Source organism: Petromyzon marinus, chromosome 69 (genome assembly GCF_048934315.1).
Source record: "Petromyzon marinus isolate PM22_M1 ecotype Great Lakes invasive population chromosome 69, UKy_Petmar_22M1.pri1.0, whole genome shotgun sequence".
NCBI lineage: Eukaryota > Metazoa > Chordata > Hyperoartia > Petromyzontiformes > Petromyzontidae > Petromyzon > Petromyzon marinus.
Genome location: NC_133735.1, coordinates 4,401,632 through 4,424,467, shown reverse-complemented (window position 1 = coordinate 4,424,467; position 22,836 = coordinate 4,401,632). Strand labels below are relative to the sequence as shown.

At 54.0% G+C, this 22,836-nt stretch overlaps 1 protein-coding gene across 3 annotated transcripts in view; it reads left to right on the top strand.

Moving 5' to 3' along the window:
* LOC116957023 (1-phosphatidylinositol 4,5-bisphosphate phosphodiesterase gamma-1-like) overlaps positions 1 to 22,836 on the top strand; it is a 122,226-nt gene that overhangs the window by 38,003 nt on the left and 61,387 nt on the right. For all 3 annotated transcript variants that reach the window (XM_076055134.1, XM_076055132.1, XM_076055133.1), the window contains 7 exons: positions 8,884 to 8,968; positions 11,463 to 11,546; positions 12,023 to 12,066; positions 14,068 to 14,119; positions 16,300 to 16,401; positions 17,516 to 17,634; positions 22,643 to 22,728. In XM_076055134.1, the coding sequence (XP_075911249.1) occupies positions 8,884 to 8,968; positions 11,463 to 11,546; positions 12,023 to 12,066; positions 14,068 to 14,119; positions 16,300 to 16,401; positions 17,516 to 17,634; positions 22,643 to 22,728 (572 nt within the window). The remainder of the gene's footprint in view (positions 1 to 8,883; positions 8,969 to 11,462; positions 11,547 to 12,022; positions 12,067 to 14,067; positions 14,120 to 16,299; positions 16,402 to 17,515; positions 17,635 to 22,642; positions 22,729 to 22,836) is intronic.

The window sequence follows — 22,836 nt, the reverse complement described above, 5'->3', positions numbered from 1 at the left end:
ACCCATAGACTACTCGCACAGAGACCCATAGACTGCTCACACAGAGACCCATAGACTACTCAAACAGAGACCCATAGACTACTCACACAGAGACCCATAGACTACTCACACAGAGACCCATAGACGACTCACACAGAGACCCATAGACTACTCACACAGAGACCCATAGACTACTCACACAGAGACCCATAGACTACTCGTACAGAGACCCATAGACTACTCACACAGAGACCCATAGACCACTCACATAGAGACCCATAGACTACTCACACAGAGACCCATAGACTACTCACACAGATCCAAAGACTACTCACACAGAGACCTATAGACTACTCACACAGAGACCCATAGACTACTCACTCATAGACCCATAGACTACTCACACAGAGACCCATAGACTACTCACACAGAGACCCATAGACTACTCACACAGAGACCCATAGACGACTCACACAGAGACCCATAGACTACTCACACAGAGACCCATAGACTACTTACTCAGAGACCCATAGACTACTCACACAGAGACCCATAGACTACTCACACAGAGACCCATAGACTACTCACACAGAGACCCATAGATTACTCACACAGAGACCCATAGACTACTCACACAGAGACCCATAGACTACTCACACAGAGACCCATAGACTACTCACACAGAGACCCATATACTACTCACACAGAGACCCATATACTACTCACACAGACCCATAGACTACTCACACAGAGACCCATAGACTACTCACACAGAGACACATAGACTACTCACACAGACACATAGACTACTCACACAGATCCAAAGACTACTCACACAGAGACCCATAGACTACTCAAACAGAGACCCATAGACTACTCACACAGAGACCCATAGACTACTCACACAGAGACCCATAGACGACTCACACAGAGACCCATAGACTACTCACACAGAGACCCATAGACTACTCACACAGAGACCCATAGACTACTCGTACAGAGACCCATAGACTACTCACACAGAGACCCATAGACCACTCACATAGAGACCCATAGACTACTCACACAGAGACCCATAGACTACTCACACAGATCCAAAGACTACTCACACAGAGACCTATAGACTACTCACACAGAGACCCATAGACTACTCACTCATAGACCCATAGACTACTCACACAGAGACCCATAGACTACTCACACAGAGACCCATAGACTACTCACACAGAGACCCATAGACGACTCACACAGAGACCCATAGACTACTCACACAGAGACCCATAGACTACTTACTCAGAGACCCATAGACTACTCACACAGAGACCCATAGACTACTCACACAGAGACCCATAGACTACTCACACAGAGACCCATAGATTACTCACACAGAGACCCATAGACTACTCACACAGAGACCCATAGACTACTCACACAGAGACCCATAGACTACTCACACAGAGACCCATATACTACTCACACAGAGACCCATATACTACTCACACAGACCCATAGACTACTCACACAGAGACCCATAGACTACTCACACAGAGACACATAGACTACTCACACAGACACATAGACTACTCACACAGATTCAAAGACTACTCGCACAGAGACCCATAGACTGCTCACACAGAGACCCATAGACAGCTCACACAGAGACCCATAGCCTACTTATACAAATACCTTTAGACTCACTACAGACACCCACAGTTTGTTGTCCTTAGACAGACACAGCCACAGACAGACACAGACAGACACAAAGACACACAGAAAGACAGACACACACATACACAAAGACAACAACAACCGCCATTCGCCACTAAGTGGCGGTGATGTCACCACGACGCTTATGCCAGGCTATGTGCACCTTGAGGCCACGTGAAGTGTCGAACGCCCGCTGGCAGGAGGTCATGGGGCAGACCCAGGTGTCACGGGCCGATTGACTGAGATGACTGGCTGATGCACCACCTGTGCCCCCTACTGTGCCAACTTGCTGCGCTTTAGCCACCCGGCGCTCTGCTCGTTGTTGTGAGTGTCGCTCCTCCGCCCTCCGATCTTGACACCGCTGGTACCAGTCATCAGCAAGTCCACTCAGCTCCACATCCTCCTGTACCACATCACTCCATCTCCTCTCCAGTCCGTGACGCGCCCGTTTAGCCCCCTCGATCTGGCCGAACAAAAGCTGTTTCGGCATGCGGTGATTGGGCATGCGGGCTACATGGCCCAGCGAACGCAGCCTTGCCTGCCGGAGGAGCTCACCGATGGGACTTTGTCCAGATCTTTCAAGGATTTGTGAGCTCCTCACACAATCCAGTCTGGTTAAACCCAGGATGGATCGTAGGCAGACCAGCCTAAATGTTTTTAACCGGCGAATATGTTCCATTAGGGGGGTCCACGTTTCGCAACGTAGAGAAGGGAGGGAATGACTGTGGCCGAGAAGACCTGAAGCTTCGTGCGGAGCGACAGACCAGGTAGCTTCCACACAGCGGTACGCAACCGATGAAAATATAATGCCGCTCGACTGATTTGGAGTGAGACCTCTGCTGTTAAACTGGAGCCGGTCATAAGCACACTGCCCAGATATGGGAAACTCTCCACTCTTTCTACAACTGCCCCATCACCAATTGGGAGTTGTGAGGGTGGAGTGTCCGATGGTACAAAATACCCTGGCAGGTGCTTAGTTTTGGTGGGGCTGATGGTAAGACCCCACCTCTTAGTGGCAAGCTTCAGGTTTAGCAGAAGTGCCTCCAACTCCTCCTCTGAGTGAGCAGCGATTACCAGATCATCGGCATACTTAACATGTTTTGATTTAAAGCTTTCATAACTGCAGGGATTCATATTCTTGGTTCTTTCGGTAAAGTCACGTAGAAGGGAAACAATAAAATAATAAATATACGAAACAACAAACTGTCAAATCGCTCTCCGTGGTGCAAACGTTAAAAAAACCGCCACTTTTTTCAAAATTTCTTGCTGTGGTTTTCACACCTGATGATGATTGCTTGTGTTGCAGTCGAAACGTCGTGAGAATATTATTGTTTTATATTTTTATTATTTTATTGTTTCCCTTCTACGTAACTTTACAGAAAGAACCAAGAATATACATAACATGGTTGAGCAATAGGGAGCCATCCCTTGACCGCACCCGGGCATCGATCAGCCTCCCATTGTATCTGTACCAGATGGAAATTCCTCCGGTACAGCTACTGAAGGCTTCACGAACTACGTGGTCAAAATAGATGTTAAATAATGTGGGAGCCAGAGGACATCCCTGTCGCACCCCAAGGTGTACAGGGAATGGCTCTGACTCCCGGCCACGTAGTTTTACCTGGGCCCGCTTACCATCATGAAGGTACTTAATGATCGTGAGCAGAGGGTAAGGGACTCCGAAAGCACGAAGAACTACCCAGAGCCCAGGCCTACTGATGGTAACATAGGGCATGACCAGGTCAATAAAGCAGAGATGTAGGTCTTGTTGGAATTCCTTATACCTCTGCTGTAGCAGATGGACAGAAAATATGGCATCGGTGCAGGACCGCCCTTTCCTGAAACCGCATTGGGGCTCTGCAAGCCTCTCCTCAGCGTGCCTGGCAAGGCGATGTTGAATAATCCTTGGCAGGACCTTTCCCAGCACACGGAGGAGTGAGATGCCCCTGTAGTTGTTCCAGTCTGTGCACAAACGCCACGCTCCCTCAGCATTTTGCTTGGGAGATCATCTCTGCCTGGTGCCTTTCCTGGTCTCAGCCTCTGCATCGCCTTTAGTAAATCCTCAACAGATGGTACCTCAGTCAGCCACTTACAGGTGACTTCTTCCAACATTTGAGGCACCGCAGCCTCGGCAGGGTCATCCCCACTTTGTCCCACGTTATCCAGGCTGAGGGATGTCCCCTCCCCCAGGACCTCACAGAAATGCTCAGCAAATCTGCAAACCTGTTCCTGTGGGTCGGAGATTGGATCACCGTTTTTTCCCCTAATGATGGTAATAGGTGTGGCGCTGCAGGTTACTTTTTTGATGGCGTTAAAGAGCGATTTGTGATCGCGGGCCACTGAGGCAGACTCCATCTCCTCAGAAACCTTCGACCACCACCCATCCTTGCAGCGCCTCACGGCTCTCCGAACCTCCGAGCGAAGGCTGCGGTAAGCCTCCTCATTCTCCGACGTGGGATGCTGTAGCCGATGAGAGTGGGCCTGTCGCTTTTTCTCAGCCAGCTTGAACACCTCCTCTGTCAGCCAGGGTCTCTGGGGAGGTCTGGACCGTGTACCCAAAGCAGCCATTGGAGCTGCATGAGTCACAGTCCTAAACCTCGCTCATTTCCCCTCGACATCAGGGGTGGGGGATGATACCAACCCCAGCCGCAAGCGATGATTAAATTCTCGCTTGCAACTTTCATCAGCTAGCTGAGACCATGCCACAAAGGGTGTGAATGGGGTCCTGGGTGTACACCCACCACCGGAGTGGAAGAATGGCAAGGGGTCTTACAGATGACAAGTCGATGGTCAGTGGACAAATCAGCTCCACGGTAGGTCCTGGTGTCAAGGACATGGGCCCGCATCCGCTGGTCTGTCACTATGTAGTCCAGCAGATGTTCTTGCTTGGACCCGGCATGCATCCATGATGTTGTGTGGATGCGCCAATGCCGGAACAGCGTGTTGGTAATTACAAGCCCATGGGCTGCACAAAAATATAGCAGCCTCTTACCGTTGTTCTTGAGCTGATCTGGACCATGCCTTCCAATCACTCCAGACCAAGTGCTAGCATATAACCAACTCGGGCATTGAAGTCACCCAACAAAATGACTCTATCCCGAGGGGCCACTTTAGCCAGCACCTGTGAGAGGAGGTCATAGAAGGCATCTGACTCATCGGCCTTGCCTGCATCCCTCCACGGATGTTCGTCTTTGGTGGGGGCATAAGTAACCACGACCACCACTCCTTGCCTCTGGTTGATGGGATGGCGAACCCAAAGTAGCCTGGGGCTTACAGCTTCCCACACCTCACCGCCACACTCCCACGCCCCCTTCATTCTTTTGTTCAGAAGAAGAGCCACATCCTGTTGTTTGGCAGTCTGCTGCCCCGAGTAGAGGACTGTCCACCCCTCATGGTGGCAGGAGCCAGAGCCGGTCCACCGGATCTCCTGAATACCACAGAGATCCAGGCGGTACCGGTCCAGCTCCCGACAGACGAGTGGCAGCCTCTCCTCCGCAGTGAGCATTCGATCATTCCACGTGGCCACACGTAGTGTTTTTTTGTTGTTTCTGGAGGAGCCCCGAGGGTAGGGATTCAGTCTCCTGGCTCCGCCAATCGGGGTTTGGCCAGGAGACGTCATAGACGCCTGTCCCCCCGGGGCCTCCGGCACAAGCTTATTTATTAAAATTTTCCGTCGTGGTTTAGTGGTAATTAATTGAAGGTGGAGGGTTACCAGCTTCTCGCACCCGTCCAGAGCCCCCTTTTGGTCGCTGTGGTGGTCACAAACGCCATGAGGGGAAAGGCCAATCTCAGTTGGCCCTCCCCCCACGGCACTGCCCACGACAGCGTTGCCCGTCCGGCACCACGAGGAGGTAGGGGGTTGTTTTGCCGTACACACACACACACACGTACACACACACGTACACACACACGTACAAACACACACGTACACACACACACACGTACACACATGTACACACACACGCGCGTGTTATCGATTCTCGGCCGAGCGGGTGCCGTGGTGGTTTTGCCCCCTCCCCCCGCCTTATGCCAGGTCTGGTCCTGGACCCAGCCTGGGTGGCTTGGTGGGTGTGGGTGGGTGGGTGGCTGGGTGTGGGTGGGTGGGTGGCTGGGTGTGTGTGTGTGGGTGCGGGGTGGGTGCGTGGGTGTGTGTGGGTGTGTGTGTGTGGCTGGGTGGGTGGGTGTGTGTGTGGGTGCGGGTGGCTGGGTGGGTGGGTGTGTGTGGGTGCTGGGTGGGTGTGTGGGTGTGTGTGGGTGTGTGTGTGTGGCTGGCTGGGTGTGTGGGTGTGGGTGCGTGGGTGTGTGTGGGTGGGGGTGTGTGTAGCTGGCTGGGTGTGTTTGTGTTGTCGGTGTGGGTGGCTTCCAAGCGGCTTCCTTTCGCCCGGCTAGAGGAAACCGCTCGTACGTTATCGCCAAAGATCCCGGCCTCCTGGCAAAGATAACCGTCGGTGGAACTCCACGGCCTCCTGCGGCGTTGCCCGGCAACCGGCGGGTGCGCGCCCGCCGATACCAGTGAAGCCGCGGTGACGTCATCACCCGTGCCAGGCTAGGTGCAGGAGGAGGTCACTTGACAGACCCAGCAGGTGCCGTGGGTTGACTGCCGTGCCAGGCTAGGTGCAGGAGGAGGAGGTCACGGGACAGGCCCAGCAGGTGCCATGGGTTGACTGCTGTGCCAGGCTAGGTGCAGGAGGAGGAGGTCACGGGACAGACCCAGCAGGTACCATGGGCTGACTGCTGTACCAGGCTAGGTGCAGGAGGAGGTTACGTGGGGGAGACAAAGGCGGCCGGGCGTGCGGTTAGCGCTATGGTGCGCTACGAACCCGGCGAGTTCGATTCTCACGGCCAACACCAGTGACGATGGTCCTGGCTGGACCTCCCCTAGGTCGACTCAGCCTCAAATGTGTACCAGGTGCCACTGGGGAGACGGAGACGGCCGGGCGTGGTGCTGGCCACCCACCCCCTCGTGTGCCATGCCGGCCTTCATAGGTGCTGCTCGCTAACAGCACTTGCCCCTACAGTCTGTTAAGCCTATATGGGGGATCTTTGTTGTGTTGAACTTCGTACGTGGACAACCGTGCTAATCGGAGGTGCGGGGTGAAGAACAAACGATGATGAGTCTATGGGTCTGCTGTGTGATGAGTCTAGGGCTCTGCTATGTGATGAGTCTATGGGTCTCTGTATGATGAGTCTATGGGTGTCTGTGTGTGATGAGTCTATGGGTCTCTGTGTGTGATGAGTCTATGGGTCTCTGCTGTGTGATGAGTCTATGGGTCTCTGCTGTGTGATGAGTCTACGGGTCTCTGCTGTGTGATGAGTCTATGGGTCTCTGCTGTGTGATGAGTCTGTGGGTCTCTGCTGTGTGATGAGTCTATGGGTCTCTGCTGTGTGATGAGTCTATGGGTCTCTGTGTGATGAGTCTATGGGTCTCTGTGTGATGAGTTTATGGCTGTCTGCTGTGTGATGAGTCTGTGGGTCTCTGCTGTGTCATGAGTCTGTGGTAGTGGCGATTGAGAGTCCAATAAATCGTGGACCTCCCCCCCCTCCCCCCTTTACCGCTCTCCTGTACGCCTACACCCCCTCACTGTCGTTGGAGTGTGGCTTATCGGCCGGGGTCAAACAGAGTTCATGCGGCCGTCGCCCCACACTCCCCCCACCCCCCCTGATTCGGCAGAGGCAAAGGTCCGCCGGGGGTAGCCTCCGGCAGGCCGTCGGGGCAAGTGGCGCTGTAGTGGCGAGTTGCAGTAAAGCCGCGGAGGCCACCGGCACGGTGGCATACGCAGAGGGGGTGGGTGGGTGGCCAGCACCGCGCATGGCCGCCTTTGTCTCTCCCGCCGGTGGCGATGTTCACTACACACCGCACCGGGTAGCTCATTGGAGACCGAGTCGACCTAGGGGAGGCCCAGGACCGGTTCAGATAATTGTCACCGGTGTTGACCGTAAGCGGGAATCGAACTCGGGTCATAGACCGGGTTCGTCGCGCAGCGTAGCGCTAACCGCTACACCAACGCTCCCCATCCGCTCCCCGCACGCACACACACAGGTACACGCACGCACACACACACACACACAGGCACACGCATGCACACACACACACAGGCACACGCACGCACACACGCACACACACAGGCACACATACACACGCACACACACAGGCACGTACGCACAGACACACATACTGCACACATACTATTCATTACACTACACACTAATATACACTACACTACTACACACTACACTAGTATAGACCTACAGACTCACACCATAGAGACCCATGTACTACTCACATGGCAGAGACCAATAGACTCATACAGAGACCCATACACTACTCACTCCCACAGAGATCCATAGACACCCACAGACTCACACAGATACCCACAGACTCACACAGAGACCCACAGACTCAAACAGAGACCCATAGACTCACACAGAGAGACCCATAGACTCACACAGAGAGACCCACATACTCACACAGAGACCCATAGACTACTCACACAGAGACCCACAGACTCACACAGAGAGACCCACAGACTCACACAGAGAGACCCACAGACTCACACAGAGACCCACAGACTCACACAGAGACGCACAGACTCGCACAGAGACCCACAGACTCGCACAGAGACCCACAGACTCGCAGAGAGACCCACATACTCACACAGAGACCCACAGACTCACACAGAGACCCACAGACTCACACAGAGACCCACAGACTCACACAGAGACCCACAGACTCGCACAGAGACCAACAGACTCACACAGAGACCCACATACTCGCACAGAGACCCACAGACTCACACAGAAACCCACATACTCACACAGAGAGACCCACAGACTCGCACAGAGACCCATAGGCTACTCGCACAGAGACCCACAGACTCGCACAGAGATCCACATACTCACACAGAGACCCACAGACTCACACAGAGAGATCCACATACTCACACAGAGACCCACAGACTCACACAGAAACCCACATACTCACACAGAGAGACCCACAGACTCGCACAGAGACCCATAGACTACTCGCACAGAGACCCACAGACTCGCACAGAGATCCACATACTCACACAGAGACCCACATACTCACACAGAGAGACCCACAGACTCACACAGAGACCCACATACTCACACAGAGAGATCCACAGACTCGCACAGAGACCCACAGGCTACTCTCACACACTCCCCGTCTCTCTGCAGTGTGGGCATGAAAGAGCTAAAAGTCTTCCTACCAAACGTCAACTTCAAGGTGCCCAGCATGCGCTACCTGAGGGACAAGTTTGTGGTGGGTGACTCTCTGCGGCACGCATGCACGCACGTTCATGTGTGAGTGTATCTGTGTGGTGCATCGGCCAGCCATCTCAGTCAACCCGTGGCACCTGCTGCGTCTGCCCCATGACCTCTTGCCGGCGGGCGTTCGACACTTCACACGGCACAACCGCCGTGGTGACATCACTGCCACTTAGTGGTGAATGGCGGTTGTTGTTGTGTATGTGTAGTGAGTCCAACTGAGTCGCAGACGTTATTCTTTAGAGGCAACACATTTATTTTAACACATATATACAAAAGGCTGGTGACCACCCAGCTAACTACTCTATACGTAGGAGTTACAACTACGAAGAGTCTCACTTGGGTCCCGGGCACGTGTTGATGCCTTGTAGGACGTAGAGCTTCCAGCTTGTAGACGTGGAGCTTACAGCTTGTAGGACGTGGAGCTTCCAGCTTGTAGGACGTGGAGCTTACAGCTTGTAGGACGTGGAGCTTACAGCTTGTAGGACGTGGAGCTTACAGCTTGTAGGACGTGGAGCTTACAGCTTGTAGGACGTGGAGCTTCCAGCTTGTAGGACGTGGAGCTTACAGCTTGTAGGACGTGGAGCTTACAGCTTGTAGCACGTGGAGCTTCCAGCTTGTAGGACGTGGAGCTTACAGCTTGTAGGACGTGGAGCTTACAGCTTGTAGGACGTGGAGCTTACAGCTTGTAGGACGTGGAGCTTCCAGCTTGTAGGACGTGGAGCTTCCAGCTTGTTGGACGTGGAGCTTACAGCTTGTAGGACGTGGAGCTTACAGCTTGTAGGACGTGGAGCTTACAGCTTGTAGATGTGGAGCTTCCAGCTTGTAGGACGTGGAGCTTACAGCTTGTAGACGTGGAGCTTACAGCTTGTAGGACGTGGAGCTTACAGCTTCTAGGACGTGGAGCTTACAGCTTGAAGGACGTGGAGCTTCCAGCTTGTAGGACGTGGAGCTTCCAGCTTGTAGGACGTGGAGCTTACAGCTTGTAGGACGTGGAGCTTACAGCTTGTAGGACGTGGAGCTTACAGCTTGTAGGACGTGGAGCTTACAGCTTGTAGGACGTGGAGCTTACAGCTTCTAGACGTGGAGCTTCCAGCTTGTAGGACGTGGAGCTTACAGCTTGTAGGACGTGGAGCTTACAGCTTCTAGACGTGGAGCTTCCAGCTTGTAGGACGTGGAGCTTCCAGCTTGTAGGACGTGGAGCTTACAGCTTGTAGGACGTGGAGCTTACAGCTTGTAGGACGTGGAGCTTACAGCTTGTAGGACGTGGAGCTTACAGCTTGTAGGACGTGGAGCTTACAGCTTGTAGACGTGGAGCTTACAGCTTGTAGGACGTGGAGCTTACAGCTTGTAGAGGTGGAGCTTCCAGCTTGTAGATGTGGAGCTTCCAGCTTGTAGGACGTGGAGCTTACAGCTTGTAGGACGTGGAGCTCACAGCTTGTAGGACGTGGAGCTTACAGCTTGTAGGACGTGGAGCTTACAGCTTGTAGGACGTGGAGCTTCCGGCTTGTAGGACGTGGAGCTCACAGCTTGTAGGACGTGGAGCTTACAGCTTGTAGGACGTGGAGCTTACAGCCTGTAGGACGTGGTGCTCACAGCTTGTAGGACGTGGAGCTTCCAGCTTGTAGGACGTGGAGCTTCTATCTTGTAAAACAAAGACCCCGGTCCCTCTCAGGGACCCACCTTATATCCTCCCGAGTCGGGGCCGCTCCGCCCTCGGCCCCCGCCCGCCTTCTGGAGCCTCCCAGCTCCCTCTCGAGAGCTCTCTCCGGACACGTGATCACCCCCTAGCCCCCCCCCCCCACCCTGTCCCTGGTGCAGACACTCTCGGGCTCCCCCTCGTACTAACTACACCCGCCCACGGGGTGTACGCGATGACGGTGCATCGCACGCCGCGCTGCGTCAGAGCCGGCCTCGCACAGCAACCCACCCGGGGCTGTCCGTGGTGCAGGGACATCGCACGCTCGCGGCCAACACCGGTGACGATTATCTGAACCGGTCCTGGGCCTCCCCTAGGTCGACTCGGCCTCAAATGAGTACCTGGTGCGGTGTGTAGTGAACATCGCCACTGGGGAGGCAAAGGCGGCCGGGCGTGGTGCTGGCCACCCACCCCATCGTGTGCCACAGTGCGGCCTCCGTAGGTGCTGCTGCTGCTACTCGATAACAGCACTTGCGCCAACAGTCTGTTACAGGCTACACTGGGGGATCTTTGTCTTTGTGTGTTTGTGTGTGTATGTGTGCGTGTATGTGTCTGTGCGTATGTTGAACTCTTTATTTGCTCCATACGTAGTCAACCGTGCTAACCTGAGGTGCTGTGTGTGTGCTGTGTGTGTTGTGTGTGTGTGCGCTGTATGTGCTGTGTGTCTGTGTGTGCTGTACTGTGTGTGTGCTGTGTGTGTGTGCTGTGTTGTGTGTGTGTGTGTGCTGTGTGTGCTGTGTGTGCTGTGTGTGTGTGTGCTGTGTGTGTGTGCTGTGTGTGTTGTGTGCAGGAGGTGGAGCCAGGCCCAACAGAAATGTCCTTTGAACAGTTTGCACTTTTCTACAAGAACCTCATGTTTGACTGCCAGCGTGTGGTGAGTGGCGATGGTGATGGCGGTGATGGTGGTGGTGGCGGCGTTAGTGGTGGTTGTCGCGGTGATGGTGGTGATGATGACGATGATTGCGGTGGTGATGACGATGATTGTGATGATGATGATTATGGTGGTGGTGATGACGATGATTGTGATGATGATTATGATGGTGATGATGACGATTATGGTGGTGATGATGACGATTATGGTGGTGATGATGACGATGATTGTGTTGATGATAACGATGATGATGATGGTGGTGGCGATGACGATGATCGTGGTGATGATGACGATGGTGGTGGCGGTGATGATGGTGGTGATGATGACGATGATGGTGGTGGCGATGACGATGATCGTGGTGATGATGCCGATGGTGGTGCAACTTTGGCTACGTGTTTGTGTCTGTTGTTGTTACCAGACGTCCCGTAGACTAGCGGAGTTGCAATAACAGGGGCTACGCTGCGCTCATTGTCTTACAGATCCTGCAGCATCTCCTAGAACAGGGTCTGTCCGTGAGCTTCAGGTACACGCAGCATTTACCCCGTGCGCCGGTGTGTGTCTCTATGGGTCTCTGTGGGTATCTGAGTCTCTGAGTCTATGGGATCTCTGAATCTCTGTAAGTCTCTGTGAGTCTCTGTGGGTCTCTATGGGTCTCTGAGTCTCTGTGCGTCTCTGTGGGTATCTGAGTCTCTGAGTCTATGGGATCTCTGAATCTCTGTAAGTCTCTGTGAGTCTCTGTGGGTCTCTATGGGTCTCTGAGTCTCTGTGCTTTTCTATGGGTCTCTGAGTCTCTGTGCGTCTCTGTGGGTATCTGAGTCTCTGAGTCTATGGGATCTCTGAATCTCTGTAAGTCTCTGTGAGTCTCTGTGGGTCTCTATGGGTCTCTGAGTCTCTGTGCGTCTCTATGGGTATCTGAGTCTCTGTGAGTTTCTGTCAGTCTCTGAGTCTCTATGGGTCTCTGAGTCTCTGTGCTTTTCTATGGGTCTCTGAGTCTCTGTGCGTCTCTATGGGTATCTGAGTCTCTTTGAGTCTCTTTTCAGTCTCTGAGTCTCTGGCGCTCCGAGTCTCTGTGCGTCTCTATGGGTCTCTGAGTCTCTGTGTACTCACAACTGATACCCCTGTCATTACCTCCCGTGGCCACCAGTCCCTTCGCACTCACAGCTGACTCCCCCTGTCATTACCTCCCGTGGCCACCAGTCCCTTCACACTCACAGCTGACTCCCCTGTCACTACCTCCCGTAGCCACCAGTCCCTTCACACTCACAACTGACTCCCCTGTCACTACCTCCCGTGGCCACCAGTCCCTTCACACTCACAGCTGACTCCCTTGTCACTACCTCCCGTGGCCACCAGTCCCTTCACACTCACAACTGACTCCCCTGTCATTACCTCCCATGGCCACCAGTCCCTTCACACATTTACAAATGACTCCCCTGTCATTACCTCCCGTAACCACCAGTCCCTTCACACTCACAACTGACTCCCCTGTCATTACCTCCCGTGGCCACCAGTCCCTTTGCACTCACAACTGATTCCCCTGTCATTACCTCCCGTGGCCACCAGTCCCTTCACACTCACAACTGACTCCCCTGTCATTACCTCCCGTGGCCACCAGTCCCTTCACACTCACAACTGACTCCCCTGTCACTACCTCCCGTGGCCACCAGTCCCTTCACACTCACAACTGACTCCCCTGTCATTACCTCCCGTGGCCACCAGTCCCTTCACACTCACAACTGACTCCCCTGTCACTACCTCCCGTGGCCACCAGTCCCTTCGCACTCACGGCTGACTCCCCTGTCACTACCTCCCGTGGCCACCAGTCCCTTCCCACTCACAACTGACTCCCCTGTCATTACCTCCCGTGGCCACCAGTCCCTTCACACTCACAGCTGACTCCCCTGTCACTACCTCCCGTAGCCACCAGTCCCTTCACACTCACAACTGACTCCCCTGTCACTACCTCCCGTGGCCACCAGTCCCTTCACACTCACAGCTGACTCCCTTGTCACTACCTCCCGTGGCCACCAGTCCCTTCACACTCACAACTGACTCCCCTGTCATTACCTCCCATGGCCACCAGTCCCTTCACACATTTACAAATGACTCCCCTGTCATTACCTCCCGTAACCACCAGTCCCTTCACACTCACAACTGACTCCCCTGTCATTACCTCCCGTGGCCACCAGTCCCTTCCCACTCACAACTGACTCCCCTGTCATTACCTCCCGTGGCCACCAGTCACTTCCCACTCACAACTGACTCCCCTGTCATTACCTCCCGTGGCCACCAGTCCCTTCACACTCACAGCTGACTCCCCTGTCATTACCTCCCGTGGCCACCAGTCCCTTCACACTCACAACTGACTCCCCTGTCATTACCGCCTGTGGCCACCCGTCCACTCACACTGCATGCAGGCTCTCTCTATTGTCATTACAAAGTATGAAGACTCAGCGTGGGTGTGTTTACCGACGAGCTGTATGGTATTTTTACCTTTTGCGTGTTTTATTTTTCTCGCCCGCAGGAACCGCATTCCTCTGGATGAGTTTCAGAAGTTTCTCATCTGGGACCAGAAGGCGAGTTAGTGGCAGGGCATGTGTGTGTGTGTGTACGTGTGTACGTGTTTGTGTGTACGTGTGTGTGTATGTGTGTGTGTACGTGTCTACGTGTGTACATGTGGGTGTGTACGTGTGTGTGTATGTGTGTGTGTACGTGTCTACGTGTGTACATGTGGGTGTGTACGTGTGTGTGTACGTGTGGGTGTGTGTGTGTACGTGTGGGTGTGTACGTGTGTGTGTGGGTGTGTGTGTGTACGTGTGGGTGTGTGTGTGGGTGTACGTGTGGGTGTGTGTGTATGTGTCGGTGTGTGTACGTGGGTGTGTGTACGTGTGTGTGTACATGTGAGTCTGTGTGTGTGTGTATACGTGTGTGTGTACATGTGAGTCTGTGTGTGTGTGTGTGTACGTGTGTGTGTGTGTACGTGTGGTTGTGTGTGTGTACGTATGTGTGTACATGTGGGGGTGTGTGTATGTGTGGGGAGCGATAGTGTAGCGGTTAGCGCGCTGCGCTATGAACCCGGCGAACCGAGTTCAATTCCTGCTCACGGCCAACACCAGTGACGATTATCTGAACCGGTCCCAGGCCTCCCCTAGGTCGATTCAACCTGAAATGAGTACCTGGTGCGGTGTGTAGTAAACGTCGATACTGGGGAGACAAAGGCGGCCACCCACCCCCTCGTGTATTGTTCCTGCCTTCATAGGTGCTCGCTAACAGCACTTGCCCCGACAGTCTATTAAGGCTATACAGGGGATCTTTGTGTGTACATGTGGGTCTGTGTGTGCACGTGTCTGTGTGTGTACGTGTGGGTGTCTGCTCTGTGAGTCTATGGTTCTCTGTGTGAGTAGTCTATGGGTCTTTGTTTGTGATGAGTCTATGGGTCTGTGTGATGAGTCTATGGCTCTGTGCTGGGTGAATAGTCTATGGGTCTCTGCTGTGTATTGAGTCTATGGGTCTCTGCTGTGTGATGAGTCTATGGGTCTCTGCTGTGTGATGAATCTATGGGTCTCTGTGTGTGATGAGTCTATGGGTCTCCGCTGTGTGATGAGTCTATGGCTCTCTGCTGTGTGATGAGTCTATGGCTCTCTGCTGTATGATGAGTCTATGGCTCTCTGCTGTGTGATGAGTCTATGGCTCTCTGCTGTGTGATGAGTCTATGGGTCTCTGCTGTGTGATGAGTCTATGGGTCTCTGTGTGTGATGAGTCTATGGGTCTCTACTGTGTGATGAGTCTATGGCTCTCTGCTGTGTGATGAGTCTATGGCTCTCTGTGTGTGATGAGTCTATGGGTCTCTGCTGTGTGATGAGTCTATGGGTCTCTGCTGTGTGATGAGTCTATGGGTCTCTGTGTGTGATGAGTCTATGGGTCTCTGTGTGTGATGAGTCTATGGGTCTCTGTGTGTGATGAGTCTATGGGTCTCTGCTGTGTGATGAGTCTATGGCTCTCTGCTGTGTGATGAGTCTATGGCTCTCTGCTGTGTGATGAGTATATGGGTCTCTGCTGTGTGATGAGTCTATGGCTCTCTGCTGTGTGATGAGTCTATGGCTCTCTGCTGTGTGATGAGTCTATGGGTCTCTGCTGTGTGATGAGTCTATGGGTCTCTGCTGTGTGATGAGTCTATGGGTCTCTGCTGTGTGATGAGTCTATGGCTCTCTGCTGTGTGATGAGTCTATGGCTCTCTGCTGTGTGATGAGTCTATGGCTCTCTGCTGTGTGATGAGTCTATGGGTCTCTGTGTGTGATGAGTCTATGGGTCTCTGCTGTGTGATGAGTCTATGGGTCTCTGCTGTGTGATGAGTCTATGGGTCTCTGTGTGTGATGAGTCTATGGGTCTCTGTGTGTGATGAGTCTATGGGTCTCTGTGTGTGATGAGTCTATGGGTCTCTGCTGTGTGATGAGTCTATGGCTCTCTGCTGTGTGATGAGTCTATGGGTCTCTGTGTGTGATGAGTCTATGGGTCTCTGCTGTGTGATGAGTCTATGGCTCTCTGCTGTGTGATGAGTCTATGGGTCTCCTGAATTCCACCATGATGATGGGAGTGAGAGGGATGATGTTGATTATGGTGATGATGCTGTTGTTGGTGGTGTTGTTATTGATGTTGTTTATGTTGTTATTGATGTTGATAGCCACGTGGTTGTTGTTAATGTTGTTCTTATTAATGTTGTTGTTGTTGTTGTCCTTGCCGCCGTGGCTGCACGCAGGAGAGCTGGGCCAACGATGCGTCCAAAGTGCGGCGCTTCATGGAGCAGTACCTCAACGACCCCATGCGGGAGATAGAGGAGCCTTACTTCGCTCTAGAGGAGGTGACGCATGATCACACTCACCCCCACACTCACCCCCACGCTCACCGCCACGCTCACCCCACACCCACCCCCACGCTCACCCCCACACTCACCCCCACGCTCACTCCCACGCTCACCATCACACTCACCCCCACGCTCACACCCACGCTCACCCCCACGCTCACCCCCACGCTCACCCCCACGCTCACCGCCACGCTCACCCCCACTCTCACACCCACACTCACCATCACTCTCACCCCCACGCTCACCCCCACGCTCACCCCCACGCTCACCCCCATGCTCACCCCCACTCTCACCCCCACGCTCGCCCCCACTCTGTGTGTCTATAGACACTGCTGCTGCTACTCACAGCACTTGCCCCTACAGCCTGTCTGTGACGTTCCTGTTCTGTGTCCACGTGCTTCGTCACGTTCCTGTTCTGTGTCCACACTGTTCGTCACGTTCCTGTTCTGTGTACACGCTGTTTGTGACGTTCCTGTTCTGTGTCCACGCTGTTCGTCACGTTCCTGTTCTGTGTCCACGTGGTTTGTGACGTTCCTGTTCTGTGTCCACGCAGTTCGTGACGTTCCTGTTCTGTGTTCACACTGTTTGTGACGTTCCTGTTCTGTGTCCACGTGGTTCGTGACGTTCCTGTTCTGTGTCCACGCTGTTTGTGACGTTCCTGTTCTGTGTCCACGCTGTTCGTCACGTTCCTGTTCTGTGTCCACGCTGCTCGTGACGTTCCTGTTCTGTGTCCACGTGGTTCATGACGTTCCTGTTCTGTGTCCACGTGGTTCGTCACGTTCCTGTTCTGTGTCCACGTGGTTCGTCACGTTCCTGTTCTGTGTCCACGCTGCTCGTCACGTTCCTGTTCTGTGTCCACGCAGTTCGTGACGTTCCTGTTCTGTGTCCACGTGGTTCATGACGTTCCTGTTCTGTGTCCACGTGGTTCGTGACGTTCCTGTTCTGTGTCCACGCAGTTCGTGACGTACCTGTTCTGTGTCCACACAGTTCGTGACGTACCTGTTCTGTGTCCACACAGTTCGTCACGTTCCTGTTCTGTGTCCACGTGGTTCGTCACGTTCCTGTTCTGTGTCCACGCTGTTTGTGACGTTCCTGTTCTGTGTCCACGCAGTTCGTGACGTACCTGTTCTCGCGCGAGAACAGCATCTGGGACGCCAACCAGGAGTGCCTCTGTCCCGAAGAGATGAACAAACCCCTCAACCACTACTGGATCGCCTCCTCGCATAACACGTACGTGCCATACGCAAGCGCGTGCACAACAACAACAACAACAGCAGCCACATAAGCACACTCGCGCACGCACTCACTCACTCACACAAAGACAAAGATCCCCCGTATAGCCTTGACAGACTCTCGGGGCAAGTGCTGTTAGCGAGTAGCACCTATGAAGGCCGGAACGGCACACGAGGGGGTGGGTGGCCAGTACCATGCCCCGCCGTCTTTGTCTCCCCAGTGGCGATGTTTATTACACACCGCACCAGGTACTCATTTGATGCTGAGTCGACCTAGAAGAGGCCCAGGATCGGTTCAGATAGTCGTCACTGGTGTTGGCCTTGCGCGGGAATTGAACTCGGGTCGCCGGGTTCGTAGCGCAGCGTAGCGCTCACCACTACACTACACACACTCACATTCACACACTCACTCACAAACTCACATTCACATTAACTCCCACTCGCACTCACACTCTCACTCAACAACAACAACAACCGCCATTCGCCACTAAGTGGCGGTGACGTCACCACGACGCTTGTGCCAGGCCATGTGCACCTTGAGGCCACGTGAAGTGTCGAACGCCCGCTGGCAGGAGGTCACGGGGCAGACCCAAGTGCCACCGGTCGACTGACTAAGATGACTGAGATGACTGGCTGATGCACCACCTGTGCCCCCGACTGTGCCAACCTGCTGTGCTTTAGCCACCCGGCGCTCCGCTCGTTGTTGTGAGCGTCACTCACAGAGGCCGATCTTGACACCGCTGGTACCAGTCATCGGCAAGTCCACTCAGCTCCACGTCCTCCTGTACCACGTCACTCCATCTATTCTCTAGCCCGTGCCGTGCCCCTTTAGCCCCCCGATCCGGCCGAACAAAAGCTGTTTCGGCATGCAGTGGCTGGGCATGCGGGCTACATGACCAGCCAACGCAGCCTTGCCTGCCGGAGGAGCTCACCGATGGGACTTTGTCCAGGTCTTTCAAAGATTTGTGAGCTCCTCACACAATCCAGCCTGGTTAAACCCAGGATGGATCGTAGGCAGGCCAGCCTAAATGTTTCTAACCGGCGAAGATGTTCCATTAGGGGGGTCCACGTTTCGCAAGCGTAGAGAAGGGAGGGAATGACCGTGACTGAGAAGACCTGAAGCTTAGTGCGGAGCGACAGACCAGGTAGCTTCCACACAGCGTTACGCAACCGATGAAAAGATATTGCCGCTCGACTGATTCGGAGTGAGACCTCTGCTGTTAAACTGGAGCCGGTCATAAGCACACTGCCCAGGTATGGGAAAATGTCCACTCTCTCCACAACTGCCCCATCACCGATTGGGAGTTGTGAGGGTGGAGTTTCTGATGGTACAAAATACCCAGGCAGGTGCTTAGTTTTGGTGGGGCTGATGGTAAGGCCCCATCTCTTAGTGCCACACTCCAGTCTCAGCAGCAGCGTCTCCAACTCCTCCTCTGAATAAGCAGCTATTACCAAATCATCGGCATACATAACATGGTTGAGCAATAGGGAGCCATCCCTTGACCGCACCCGGGCATCGATCAGCCTCCCATTATATCTGTACCAAATGGAGATTCCCCCGGTACAGCTATTGAAGGCTTCACGAACTACGTGGTCAAAATAGATGTTAAATAATGTGGGAGCCAGAGGACATTCCTGTCGCACCCCAAGGTGTACAGGGAATGGCTCTGACTCCCGGCCACGTAGTTTTACCCGGGCCTGCTCACCATCATGAAGGTCCTATATGATCGTGAGCAGAGGGTCAGGGACTCCAAAAGCACGAAGAACAACCCAGAGCCCAGGCCTACTGATGGTATCATAGGCCTTGACCAGGTCAATAAAGCAGAGATGTAGGTCTTGTTGGAATTCCCTACACCTCTGCTGTAGCAGACGGACAGAAAATATGGCATCTGTGCAGGACCGCCCTTTCCTGAAACCGCATTGGGGCTCCGTAAGCCTCTCCTCAGCGTGCCTGGCAAGGCGATGTTGAATAATCCTTGCCAGGACCTTTCCCGGCACACTGAAGAGTGAGATGCCCCTGTAGTTGTTACAGTCTGTGTGGTCCCCCTTCTTAAAAGAGGGGGACCACCAGGGCATCCTTCCAATCCTGCGGAACCCCTCCACTGGTCCAGACTGTTGTTATGATGTCACATAGGGCAGTCTGTGCACTAACGCCACCCTCCCTCAGCATTTCGCTTGGGAGATCATCTCTGCCCGCTGCCTTTCCTGGTCTCAGACTCCGGATCGCCTTCAGTAGTTCCTCAACAGATGGCACCTCAGCCAGCCACTCACAGGGGGTGACTTCTTCCAATATTTGAGGCACCACAGCCTCAGCAGGGTCATCCCCACTTTGTGCCACACTGTTTTCCTGGCTGAGGGATTTCCCCTCCCCCAGGACCTCCCAGAAATGCTCAGCAAATCTGCAAACTTGTTCCTGGGGGTCGAAGATTGGATCACCGTTTTTTCCCCTCATGATGGTAATAGGTGTGGCGCTGCAGGTTACTTTTTTGATGGAGTTAAGGAGCGATTTGTGATCGCGGGCCACTGAGGCAGACTCCATCTCCTCAGCAACCCGCGACCACCACCCATCCTTGCAGCGCCTCATGGCTCTCCGAACCTCCGAGCGAAGGCTGCGGTAAGCCTCCTCATTCTCTGACGTGGGATTCTGTAGCCGATGACAGTGGGCCTGTCGCTTTTTCTCAACTATCCTGAACACCTCCTCTGTCAGCCAGGGTCTCTGGGGAGGTCTGGACCGCGTACCCAAGGCAGCCATTGCAGCTGCATGAGTCACAGTCCTAAACCTCGCCCATTAACCCTCGACATCGGGAGGAGTGGGGGACAATGCCAACCCCAGCTGCAAGTGATGATGAAATTCTCGCTTGCAACTTTCATCAGCTAACTGAGACCAGGCCACTTTAGGTTAGAATGGGGTCCTGGGTGTACACCCACCACCGGAGTGGAAGAATGGCAGGCGCATCTTACAGATGACTAGTCGATGGTCAGAGGGCAGATCAGCTCCACGGTAGGTCCTGGTGTCAAGGACATGGGCTCGCATCCGCTGGTCCGTCACTATGTAGTCCAGCAGATGTTCTTGCTTGGACCCGGCATGCATCCATGATGTTGTGTGGATGCGCCGATGCCGGAACAGCGTGTTGGTAATTACAAGCCCATGGGCTGCACAAAAATCTATCAGCCTCCTACCGTTGTTATTGAGCTGATCTGGCCCATGCCCTCCAATCACTCCAGACCAGGCGCCAGCATCATGACCAACTCGGGCATTGAAGTCACCCAACAAGATGACTCTATCCCGAGGGGCCACTTTAGCCAGCACCGGTGACAGGAGGTCATAGAAGGCATCTGACTCATCGGCTTTGCCTGCATCCTTCCACAGATGTTCGTCTTCGGTGGGGGCATAAGTAACCACGACCACCACTCCTCGCCTCCGGTTGATGGGAAGGCGAGCCCAAAGTAGCCTGGGGCTTACAGCTTCCCACACCTCACCGCCACGCTCCCATGCCCCCTTCATTCTTTTGTTCATAAGAAGAGCCACATCCTGTTGATTGGCAGTCTGCTGCCCCAAGTAGAGGACTGTCCACCCCTCATGGTGGCAGGAGCCAGAACCGGTCCACCGGACCTCCTGAATGCCACAGAGATCCAGGCGGTACCGGTCCAGCTCCCGACAGAGGAGTGGCAGCCTCTCCTCTGCAGTGAGCGTTCGAACATTCCACGTGGCCACACGAAGTGGCTTTTCGTTGGTTCTGGAGGAGCCCCGAGGGTAGAGATTCAATCTCCTGGCTCCGCCAATTGGGGTTTGGCAAGGAGACGTCATAGACGCCTGTCCCCTCGGGGCCTCCAGCACAAGCTTATTGGTTACATTTTTAATTCGTGGTTTCGTGGTAATTTATTGAAAGTGGAGGGGTTACCAGCCCCTCGCACCCGTCCAGAGCCCCCGTTTAGCCCCTGTGGTGGTCACAGATGCCATGAGGGGAGAAGCAAATCGGAATTGGCCCTCCCCCCACAGCAGTGTCCACGACAGAGTTGCCTGTCCGGCACCGCGAGGAGGTAGGGGGTTGTTTTGCCGGGCACACTCACATTCACTCCCACTCGCACTCACACACTCACTCACACACTCACATTCACTCACACACTCACTCGCACTCACACACTCACTCACACACTCACATTCACTCACTCGCACACAAACACTCGCAAAACAACAACCGCCATTCGCCACTAAGTGGCTGTGACGTCACCACGGCGCTCGTGCCAGGCTAGGTGCACGTTGAGGCCACGTGAAGTGTCGAACGTCCACCGGCAGTAGGTCACGGGGCAGACCCAACAGGTGCCCATGGGTCGACCGACTGAGATGACTGTCCGATACACCACCTGTGCCCCCTACTGTGCTAATGGCTCTCTGCTGTGTGATGAGTCTATGGGTCTCTGCTGTGTGATGAGTCTATGGCTCTCTGCTGTGTGATGAGTCTATGGCTCTCTGCTGTGTGATGAGTCTATGGCTCTCTGCTGTGTGATGAGTCTATGGCTCTCTGCCGTGTGATGAGTCTATGGGTCTCTGCCGTGTGATGAGTCTGTGGCTCTCTGCTGTGTAATGAGTCTATGGGTCTCTGCTGTGTGATGAGTCTGTGGCTCTCTGCTGTGTGATGAGTCTATGGGTCTCTGCTGTGTGATGAGTCTATAGCTCTCTGCTTTTTGATGAGTCTATGGCTCTCTGCTGTGTGATGAGTCTATGGCTCTCCGCTGTGTGATGAGTCTATGGCTCTCTGCTGTGTGATGAGTCTATGGCTCTCTGTGTGTGATGAGTCTATGGCTCTCTGCTGTGTGATGAGTCTATGGCTCTCTGCTGTGTGATGAGTCTATGGGTCTCTGCTGTGTGATGAGTCTATGGGTCTCTGCTGTGTGATGAGTCTATGGCTCTCTGCTGTGTGATGAGTCTATGGGTCTCTGCTGTGTGATGAGTCTATGGGTCTCTGTGTGAGTCTATGTATGTGTGTGCGTGCTTCCGTGTGCAGGTACTTGACGGGAGATCAGTTCTCCAGCGAGTCGTCCACAGAGGCGTACGCACGGTGCCTACGCCTGGGCTGTCGCTGCATTGAACGTGAGTCGGCATCAATTAACAACAAAACATCGCCTGAAACCCACTGGAGGCCTTGGGTTCGATCCCGACCCCTGACGATGCCTGCTGCTGCTGCTGTATATGTGGAGT